The sequence below is a fragment of the Hylobates moloch genome, unplaced genomic scaffold (assembly GCF_009828535.3).
Source record: "Hylobates moloch isolate HMO894 unplaced genomic scaffold, HMol_V3 SCAFFOLD_19, whole genome shotgun sequence".
NCBI lineage: Eukaryota > Metazoa > Chordata > Mammalia > Primates > Hylobatidae > Hylobates > Hylobates moloch.
The window spans coordinates 13,381,958-13,393,445 of NW_026652294.1; the positions used below are offsets into that span (position 1 = coordinate 13,381,958).

The 11,488-nt window shown below is 46.2% G+C and overlaps 1 protein-coding gene across 1 annotated transcript in view; it reads right to left on the bottom strand.

The window, feature by feature from the left end:
• Positions 1–6,155, bottom strand: part of PRR14L (proline rich 14 like) — a 57,390-nt gene extending 51,235 nt beyond the window's left edge. Inside the window, exon 1 of the mRNA XM_032139841.2 lies at positions 5,171–6,155. Coding sequence (XP_031995732.1) covers positions 5,171–5,641 — 471 coding nt within the window. The 5' untranslated portion in view covers positions 5,642–6,155. The remainder of the gene's footprint in view (positions 1–5,170) is intronic.
• Between the last annotated feature and the right edge of the window lie 5,333 nt (positions 6,156–11,488).

The following is an 11,488-nucleotide window of genomic DNA, read 5'->3' on the forward strand; positions in this document are numbered from 1 at the left end:
GAGTCCCAGCTACTCGGAGAGGCTGAGGCAGGAGAATGGCGTGAACCCAGGAGGCGGAGCTTGCAGTGAGCCGAGATCGCGCCACTGCACTCCAGCCTGGGCGACAGAGCGAGACTCTTTGTCTCAAAAAAAAAAAAAAGAAGTGTATCTTTTAAGGCAAGTAGTTTCCTTGAAGTGTTCGGTCCACAAGTCAAGGCACCGGTAGTTTTGTTAAATGTTGCCAAACTCTTCCTCAGAAAGGTTGTATCAGTTTGCATTCCCACCAGCAATGTATTAGAATGTCTGTTTCCTCATAGCCTCGCTAACCAGATACGTTGTCATACATTTTCATTTTCACCCATCTGGCAGTCAAAAAGTGACACCCTTAGATCAAAGGAAAAAAAGTAGTATCTCTGGTTAACTTTGCAATTCTCTAATTACATGAGGCTGACCCTCTCTTACGTTTAACCACCATACACACACACACCACACAAACACACACACCACAGTTCATTATCAAGTCTTCTCATTTTTCTTTTTCTTTCTTTTTTTTTTTTTGAAAGGGAGTCTCGTTCTGTCGCCAGACTGGAGTGCAGTGGCACAATCTCAGCTCACTGCAACCTCCGCCTCCCAGTTTCAAGCAATTCTCCTGCCTCAGCCTCCCGAACAGCTGGGACTAAAGACATGCACCACCATACCCAGCTAATTTTGGTATTTTTAGTAAAGATGTGGTTTCATCATGTTGGACAGGATGGTCTCAAATCTCTTGACTTCATCATCCTCCCGCCTCAGTCTCCCAAAGTGCTTGGATTTACAGGTGTGAGCCACCACGCCTGGCCTAAGTCTTCTCATTTTTCTATTGGGTTTGGTTCTTCATTCCTCAATTCAAGAGTTCTTCATGTATTACAGATATAGACCCTTTATCTCTGATATACATTGCAAATATGTTCTCTCAATTTGTCAGTTGTCTTTTGACTGTGGGATATTTTGTCAATCTAGCAAGAGCTCTTATAAATTGAGATCAGGGGATGCCTGGGGTTTGCAAATCTGAAATGGTATGCAAGCGGTATGTCTGCTTTTCTGAAAGGTCTCCAGTGTTCAGATTTCCAAAGGGTCCTGTGGCCTGAGAGTGATTAAGAGCTGCTGTTGCAGCCCCACATCTTCCACTGGCCTAACTGTGCCCCACAGGACCACTCCTGCTGAATGACCTCTAAGTTGTTGAAGGCTTCTCTCATGTCTCTTGACTGTTCTCTTTCACAAGTTAGACACCCAATGACCTGGCCTCCAGATGCATATTTTCAGGTTGTGTCATTAGTGTGAATACATATCCATGAACGTATTCCTGGTTTTCTATACCTCTCACACACATGACAACAACAGGAGAGTATAATACTCTAGCTGTGGCCTAACCAGCACACAACAGAGCATGACCACCACTTCTCAGTCCAGATAACACATTTCCCTTAATGATATTAAGAGCAAATTGGCTTTTCCTGGCACAAAGCCAATTCTAATTGACCTGCTAAAACCTGCAGGTCTTCCGTTTCCCCTTTCCCCGTAAGTACTTCTGTTTCTTTTCAATTGTGGAGATCACTTTTTGACCCCGAGTACAAAAGGTTAACATTTATATCAATTAAATTTCATTCTGCTTTATACAATTCAAAATGGAATATACACCTGGTGGAGCTGGGAGGGAGAAATGGGATGATTTTAAAAAAGAGCAGGGTGATGGGGTGCGGTGGCTCGCACCTGTAATCCCAGCACTTTGGGAGGCCGAGGTGGGTGGATCACGAGGTCAGGAGATCAAGACCATCCTGGCTAACATGGTGAAACCCCGTCTCTACTAAAAAAATACAAAAAATTAGCCAGGTGTCATGGCGGGCGCCTGTAGTCCCAGCTACTAGGGAGGCTGAGGCAGGAGAATGGCATGAACCTAGGAGGTGGAGCTTGCTGGCATGAACCTAGGAGGTGGAGCTTGCAGTGAGCCGAGATCGCGCCACTGCACTCCAGCCTGGGTGACAGAGCAAGACCCTGTCTTAAAAAAAAAGAACAAGGAGATAGTAATCTAGTTCTTAGGTTGGTTGTTATGTAAGCATGTGTATGTACATGTATGCATATATAAACACATAATACGTGTGTGTTCATTATACTTTATGTGTATTACACATGCTTTTATATCAAATATTACATTAAAAAACTTTTCTCTCCTGAAATGGCAGGTCCCTAAATTGGAAAAAAAAAAAAAAAAAAGAAACTTTTCTTGTTAGACTCAGCCCACCACATCAAGAAGTAACACAATAGGAACTCTGTGATCCTTAGCCTTTTACCTATTTAACTGTATTTTTAAAAGACAGGGCATTGGCTGGGCACAGTGGCTCACTCTGTAATCCCAGCACTTTGGGAAGCTGAGGTGGGTGGATCACCTGAGGTCAGGAGTTCAAGACCAGCCTGACCCACATGGTGAAACCCTGTCTCTACTAAAAAAATGCCAGGCATGGTGGCGGGCGCCTGTAGTCCCAGCTACTTGGGAGGCTGAGGCAGGAGAACGGTGTGAATCCGGAAGGCGGAGCTTGCAGTGAGCTGAGATTGTGCCACTGCACTCCAGCCTGGGTAACAGAGCGAGACTCCATCTCAAAAAAAAAAATTAGTTGGGTGTGGTGGCACATGCCCGTAGTCCCAGCTACTCAGGAGGCTGAGGCAGGAGAATGGCGTGAACCTGGGAGGCGGAGCTTGCAGTGAGCTGAGATTGCGCCACTGCACTCCAGCCTGGGCGATAGAGCGAGACTCCATCTCAAAAAAAAAAAAAAAAAAAAATTAGCCGGGTGTGTTGGCGCATGCCTGTAATCCCAGCTACTTGGGAGACTGAAGCAGGAGAATTGCTTGAACCTGGGAGGCGGAGCTTGCAGTGAGCTGAGATTGCGCCATTGCACTCCAGCCTGGGCAACAAGAGCGAAACTCTGTCTCAAAAAAAACAAACACACAAACAAACAAAAAAGGCATCACAGCATAAACTCAAATATCATGTTCGAATGTTACTTAATGCTTCATTCATTCCTAATCATAGTCACTGTATGAAACACACTAACAACAATTAACTGCCCTTTATCCTGTGTAAAGAAATGATATATGTATCAAGACCGGGATGGGAGCCTAGCCTAGGCAGCCCAAAGAACATATGAACTTGTTGGTGGGTCTAGAGCAGGGGTTGGGAAGCCACAGCCCTCAGGCCAGCAGCCTGTGCTAATAAAGTTTTATTGGAATACAGCCACATTCATTCATTTGTGTATTGCCTCTGCCCACTTTATGCTACAATGGCAAAGCTGAGTTGTTCCAAAAGAAGACCATATGAGGCCAGGCATGGTGGCTCATGCCTGTAATCCCAGCACGTTGGGAGGCTGAGGCGGGTGGATCACAAGGTCAGGAGAATTGCTTGATCCCGAAGGTTGCAGTGAGGCAAGATCACACCACTGCACTCCAGCCTGGGAGATAGTGAGAGACTCAAAAAAAAAAAAAAAAAAGAGACCATATGACCCGCAAAGTCTAAAAGATTTACTATGTGGCCCCTGATAGAAAAAGTTTGCTGACCCCTGGCTTAGAAAACCATCCAGTGGAGAGAGTCCGCTGGGCAGGTACATTCCTTTAAGAATTTGGAGGGCCCGGCAGGGTACGGTGGCTCACGCCTATAATCCCAGCATTTTGGGAGGCCAAGACGGTCGGATCACCTGAGGTCAGGGGTTCTAGACCAGCCTGGTCAACATGGTGAAGCCCTATGTCTACTAAAACTACAAAAATTAGCCGGGCGTGGTGGTAGGTGCCTATAATCCTAGCTACTTGGGAAGCTGAGGCAGGAGAATTGCTTGAACCTGGCAGGCAGAGGTTGCAGTGAGCCGAGATCAAACCACTGCACTCCAGCCTGGGCAACAGAGCAATACTCTGTCTCAAAAAAAAGAAAAAAGAATTTGGAGGGCCCAGCTCAGTGGCTCACACCTGTAATCCCAACACTTTGAGAAGCCGAGGTGGGAGGATTGCTTGAGCCCAGGAATTTGAGAGCAGCCTAGGTAACATACTAAGACCCTGTCTCTATTAAAAAAAAAAAAAAAAAAAAAAAGAAGAAAAAAGAATTTGAGACCATCACACTATCATAGCTCACTATTAGTCTCAACTAACCAACCTCTCTGGGTATAATTTCAAGCACACATCGGCTGGTCATGGTGGCTCATGCCTGTAATCCCACCACTTTAGGAGGCTGAGGTGGGTGGATAACTTGAAGTCAGGAGTTCGAGACCAGCCTGGCCAACATGACGAAACCCGGTCTCTACTAAAAACGCAAAAAAATTAGCTGGGTATGGTGGCTCATACCATAATCACAGCTATTTGGGAGGCTGAGGAAAGAGAATCGCTTGAACCCAGGAGGCAGAGGTTGCAGTGAGCCAAGATCGTGCCACTGCACTCCAGCCTGGGTGACAGAATGAGACCTTCTAAAAAAAAAAAAACCAGCCTGGGTGACAGAATGAGACCTTCTAAAAAAAAAAAAAGCCTCCCTTTAAAGGTTTCTTTGTGATACCTCACTCCAACCTACCAAAACATAAGGACTGAGTATATCTATATCATTTCTTAACATCAAATGCTGAAATACCATGATTTTCACAGACTCAATATTTCATATACAGTCGCTGCTTCAGAGAACTGATACTTTTTTACTAAGCGCTTCCTCTCTTCAAGTGTCTGATGTGACACAAATGTTTTAAAAGATCATCAAAACAAAGTTAACTTCAAAATCAACATTTCGGAAATGTTTCAAGAATAAATCATGAGCCAACCGTCAGCATCTGTATTTTATCCAGAGAAAACTGTCATTCACACTCAACTCTTTTGAATGGAGATTTCATTTTTTTTTTTTGAGACGGAGTCTCGCTCTGTCACCCAGGCACCCAGGCTGGAGTGCAGTGGCGCAATCTCGGCTCACTGCAAGCTCCGCCTCCCGAGTTCACGCCATTCTCCTGCCTCAGCCTCTCCGAGTAGCTGGGACTACAGGCGCCCGCCAGCACGCCCGGCTAATTTTTTGTATTTTTAGTAGAGACGGGGTTTCACCATGGTCTCCATCTCCTGACCTCGTGATCCGCCTGCCTCGGCCTCCCAAATTGCTGGGATTACAAGTGTGAGCCACCACGCCCGGCAGAAGATTTCTTACCTGACTTGGGCTAGTCTTTTCTTCAGCAGCTGTGGAATGTTGACGTGGATCTTCCTTTGCTCCCTCAGAGGGTTCTCTTATAATTTCTGCCTGGCCCCCTGGATCTCTGATGACCTTTGGCTCCATGCTCTTGCTTCTCTTTGCCCTATCCAAGATCCGAGATGCCACAGAACCTCCTGCTGTGGAGTCCACTAGCCCACATCGCCCAGGCTCACTCCCATGATCCAAGGTCTCATAGGTTTCTTCACAACTCTGCACATGAGTCCTCTGCAGCTCCAAGGGCAATGCCCTATTCTGACTTAAAAGAGAGCTTGAGGCTCTAGGTTTTACATCTGGAATCACACTTGGCTCAGGGTCAGCATGAAGCTCTCTGGAGACACTTACTGGGAGTTCAGAGTATAATTCCTGTACCACGGCAGACATGGAGGAATCAAGTGGAACTGGCTGAGTCTCTACTCCAGATGACAGCATTAGGGCAGACGCAGATTATGGAGTCAAGTCTTTTACATCAAACGATTCACCCTGACACAAATCACAGGAAGGGATAAAACTTTAAAACCTTGATAGGTTAGAAGGCTGCCTCAGTTCAAACCGGCTACAACGAAGAAAATAAGTTCTACTTTAAATGCCAGCATTATGTGGCACCAAAAATTTCTCCTTAATGAGTTTGTAGAAAAATAAATACCTTAACCTTTAATAACGTTTAATTGAGATTAGACAGCTCTCAATCAAATCTCAATTCAAATACTGCCCTATGAACAATTCTCAATTTAAACGTGAAGGGCCTGCCAATGCAGAAGAGAATAAGACATGCCTAAAGCATCCAAGGATAGACCTGATGTAAATGAGAAAATAAAGATGGTTTTCTGTTTGCTTTCATGGGCATGAACCTTACCTCTTTTGTTCATGCTATATCCCCATGCTATCCCATAGTACGTACTCAGCAAATATTTGTTGAATGAATATATACTGAGGAACTCTGGCAAATTTCATACACTGACTTTTCCTCTTTGAGGGAGGATAGGGATAAAGTGGGATTCCATTCCTTTACTGCTTACTAAATACTTGAGCTCTCTCTACCCAGGCTAGCACAAGACACTACTAAACCAGCTCGTTAGCAGAATCCTTCCTGATTTTTATCCTGCATCTTCGGATTTTCCAAGTGTTTTCCACAGTCATCACTCATTTGATTCTCATAACAACCCTTCGAGCTAAGCAGGGCAGCTATCAGCTTCTTGTTTTAGATCCTAACACCACACCTGAGGAGGTTAAATATGACCTGCCTAAAATATTACATGGTTGTCTGAGAGGATGGAGGTGGAGGTATATCAAGAGAGAAAGAGCTTCCACTGTGTTCGTAATGTTTCATTTCTTGCATTGAATGGTAGCAACAGCTTATTTGCTGGAATACTTATATCTAAGCAGTTTGTAATACTACACTATATAAGTAGCCAAAACACACACATACTCAGGGCCAGGGTTTCTTGGCTCCTAACTTTTCCAGTTTAGTGTACCAAACATGAGTTTCCACAACAACAAAATCCACTTTGACCATTCTGATTAGTCTGAATGTTTATAGGCCTTGAAATAAATCTTGCCTAAGTAGGGTAAAAAAAAAAAATCTGCTTTGACCTGACCAAAGCAGAAATTGGTCAGCCAGATAAGATACTTCATGCTTTCATTTTTTTTTTTAGACAGGATCTTGCTCTGTCACCCAGGCTAAAGTAACATGGTGCAATCGTTCCTCACCGCTGCCTCCCTCTCCCAGACTCAAGTGATCCTCCTGCCTCAGCTTCCTGTAGCTGGGACAGGTGCACATCACCACACCTGGCTAATTTTTTAATTTTTTTGAGACGGAGTCTCGCTCTGTCGTCCAGGCTGGAGTGCAGTGGCGTAATCTTGGCTCACTGCAACTTCCGCCTCCTGGGTTCAAGTGATTCTTCTGCCTCTGCCTCCCGAGTAGCTGGGACTACAGGCGTGTGCCACCACGCCCGGCTAATTTTTGTATTTTTAGTAGAGACAAAGTTTCACCACGTTGGCCAGGCTGGTCTTGAACTCCTGACCTCGTGATCTGCCCACCTCAGCCTTCCAAAGTGCTGGGATTACAGGCATGAGCCACTGTGCCAGGCCACACCTGGCTAATTTTTTTTTTGGTGGAGACAAAGTTTTGATACGTTGTCCAGGCTGGTCTCCAACTCCTGAGCTCAAGCAATCCTCCTGCCTTGGCCTCACAAAGTGCTGGGGTTACAGGCACGAGTCACCATGCCTGACCCACACTTTCATTCTTGATGCTTTCCCTAACCCTAAACAAGGAGAGAAAAGATGAATTTTAATGAACCTTCCCAAAGGTAAAAGAGAGTAACGTTATAATACTAACTTAAATACCAGAAGTGATAAGAAATTAGATTGCTGTTCCATGATGTTTAGGTAACACAAAAAGGCAAATTTAAAAAATTAAATCCAAAACATTAGGCTGGGTGCAGTGGCTCACACCAGTAATCCCAGCACTTTGGGAGGCTGAGGCAGGCGGATCACTTGAGGTCACAAGTTCGAGAACAGCCTGGTCAATATGGTGAAATCCAAGGCCGGGCGCAGTGGCTCACGCCTGTAATCGCAGCACTTTGGGAGGCCGAGACAGGCGGATCACGAGGTCAGGAGATCAAGACCATCCTGGCTAACATGGTGAAACCCCGTCTCTACTAAAAATACAAAAAATTAGCAGGACGTGATGGCGGGCGCCTGTGGTCCCAGCTACTGGGGAAGCTGAGGCAGGAGAATGGCGTCAACCCAGGAGGCGGAGCTTGCAGTGAGCCGAGATCGTGCCACTACACTCCAGCCTGGGTGAGAGCGAGACTCTGTCTCAAAAAAAAAAAAAAAAAAAAAAAAAAAAAAAAAAATCCAGTCTCTACTAAAAATAGCAAAATTAGCCAGGCGTGGTGGCAGGCTCCTGTAATCCCAGCTACTCGGGAGGCTGAGGCACAAGAATTGTTTGAACATGGGAGGCAGAGGTTGCGGTGAGCCGAGATCTTGCTACTGAACTCCAGCCTGGGCAACAAAGCAAGACTCCCATCTCAAACAAAAAAAAGAACAAGCAATAAAACAAAACAAAACATTACCAAGAGATAAACTGTTGTGTACACGGGAAAAGCGAGAATCAAATGAGATTCTGGATGTGAAAAGCTTTCATAAGCAATGCTGTAAGGCTGGGTGCGGTGGCTCATGCCTATAATCCCAGCACTTTGGGAGGCCCAGGCAGGCAGATCACCTGAGGTCAGGAGTTAGAGACCAACCTGGGCAACATGGTGAAACCCCGTCTCTACTAAAAACATAAAAATCAGCCGGACATGACGGCAGGCACCTGTAGTCCCAGCTACTCAGGAGCCTGAGGCAGAAGAATTGCTTGAACCTGGGAGGCAGAGGTTGCAGTGAGCCAAGATCACACTACTGCACTCAAGCCTGTGTGACAGAGTGAGACTCCGTCTCAAAAACAGTGCTGAGAGAAATGTATCCTTTTTAGATATAGAATCTTCCCCTTTCTCCTTTATTTCCAGATAGAGAAAGATCTTTCTAGGGGCACTTCAGATTTTAGGCCATTTATGTGTGTGTAAGGTGGGGGATGGGGGAGGTTAGTAGAGATAATGCGGAGTTGCTATTTGATGCCAGAAATAAGTAGGAAGTGCTCAATTTTAATTTGGTTCAGTTTTCCTTTCCCAACAACATACACAGTCCAGTTTTCAGCTGTCACAGCACATACAGATTTGAAGAGTAAATGCAGGAAAGGATACTGTAAAAGAGCAGATTTTTCGAAGGAGATGGGCTCCTTGGGTCTCTGCCACCTTATGCATCTGACCCTGCCTACCACAGAGATATGGGTGTTCTTAAAACTTAATCCTTGACTCCTCCCTTTTTAGGCTTCACTTTCTTGATAACGTCATCTTTTTCTGCAGCCTCTGTGATGAGGATGACTCAAAACTCTTCCCGTTTTTTTTTTTTTTTGAGATGGAGTCTTGCTCTGTCGCCTAGGCTGGATGAAGTGCAGTGGTGCCATCTCAGCTCACTCCAATCTCTGCCTCTCAGGTTCAAGGATTATCCTGCCTCAGTCTCCTGAGTAGCTGGGATGACAGGCACGTGCCATCACGCCTGGCTAATTTTTGTATTTTTAGTAGAGACAGGGTTTCACCATGTTGGCCAGGATGGTCTCGAACTCCTGACCTCAAGTAATCCACCTGCCTCGGCCTCCCAAAGTGCTGGGATTAAGGGTGTGAGCCACTGCACCTGGCCTAAAACTCTTCCTTTAAGCACTGAGTTACCATAGGATTCGGCAATTCCCCTCATAGGTATACATGCACAAAACACATGTCCACATAAAAATTTGTACAAAACTGGCCGGGCGCGGTGGCTCACGCTTGTAATCCCAGCACTTTGGGAGGCCGAGGCGGGTGGATCACGAGGTCAGGAGATCGAGACCACGGTGAAACCCCGTCTCTACTAAAAATACAAAAAAATTAGCTGGGCGTGGTGGCGGGCGCCTGTAGTCCCAGCTACTTGGAGAGGCTGAGGCAGGAGAACGGCGTGAACCCGGGAGGCGGAGCTTGCAGTGAGCCTAGATTGCACCACTGCACTCCAGCCTGGGTGACAGAGCGAGACTCCGTCTCAAAAAAAAAAAAAAAAAAATTTGTACAAAACTGTCTTTAGCAGCACTACTCGTAATAGTCAAAAAGTATAAACAATCCAAATATCCATCAACTGATGAATGGATAAACAAAATGTGGTATAGCCATACAATGGAATATTATTCAGCCATAAAAAGGAATGGAGAAATAACATGTTACAACATGAATGAACCTTGAAGACATTATGCTAAGTGAAAGAAGCCAGTCACAGAAGCTCACATATTACAAGATCCCCTGTATAGGAATCTCTAGAATAGGCAAATCTTACTATGAACCCAGCTACTAAGAGGGGAGGATCACACCCATGGGAGGCCAAGGTGGGCAGATCACAAGGTCAGGAGTTCGAGACCATCCTGGGTAACACGGTGACACCCCGTCTCTACTAAAAATACAAAAAATCAGCTGGGCATGGTGGCATGTGCCTGTAGTCCCAGCTGCTCTGGAGGCTGAGGGAGGAGAATCACCTGAACCCAGGAGGCAGAGGTTGCAGTGAGCTGAGACTGCGCCACTGCACTCCAGACTGGGAGACAAAACTGAAACTCTGTTCCCCCCCCCCCCCCAAAAAAGGCTAGGATTCTTGGAGAAATTGGGAGTGACAGCTGATGGACACAGAGTTTCTTTCTTGAGTAATAAAAATGTTCTAAAGTCAATTATGGTTATGGCTGTAGAACTCTGTGACTATACCAAAAATCACTGACTGGTACAATTTAAATCAGTCAATTGTATGGCGTATGAATTAAATCTTAAAAAAACGATTTCTTTTGCCGGGCGCGGTGGCTCACGCTTGTAATCCCAGCACTTTGGGAGGCCGAGGCGGGCGGATCACGAGGTCAGGAGATCGAGACCACGGTGAAACCCCATCTCTACTAAAAATACAAAAAAAATTAGCCGGGCATGGTGGCGGGCGCCTGTAGTCCCAGCTACTCGGAGAGGCTCAGGGAGGAGAATTGCTTGAACCTGGGAGGCGGAGCTTGCAGTGAGCCGAGATTGCGCCACTGCACTCCAGCCTGGGCCACAGAGCGAGACTCTGTCTCAAAAAAAAAAAAAAAAAAAAAAAAAACCACGCCTGTAATCCCAGCACTTTGGGAGGCTGAGGTGGGCGGATCACTTGAGGTCAGGAGTTCCAGACCAGAATGGCTAACATGGTGAAAGCCCGTCTCTACTAAAAATCCAAAAAATTAGCTGGGCATGTTGGCGAACACTTGTAATCCCAGCTACTTGGGAGGCTGAGGCAGGAGAATCGCTTGAACCTGGAAGGCAGAGGTTACAGTGACCTGAGATGGGGCCACTGCACTCCAGACTGGGTGACACAGTGAGACCCTGTCTTGAAAAAAAAAAAGAACCTGACCTTGACCCCAACCTTTCTTTCAATTCCCAACCTACATTTCACTTGCAAGAATGGCACCCCCAGGCCGGGCGCGGTGGCTCACGCTTGTAATCCCAGCACTTTGGGAGGCCGAGGCGGGCGGATCACGAGGTCAGGAGATCGAGACCACAGTGAAACCCCGTCTCTACTAAAAATACAAAAAATTAGCCGGGCGTGGTGGCGGGCGCCTGTAGTCCCAGCTACTCGGAGAGGCTGAGGCAGGAGAATGGCGTGAACCCAGGAGGCGGAGCTTGCAGTGAGCCGAGATCGCGCCACTGC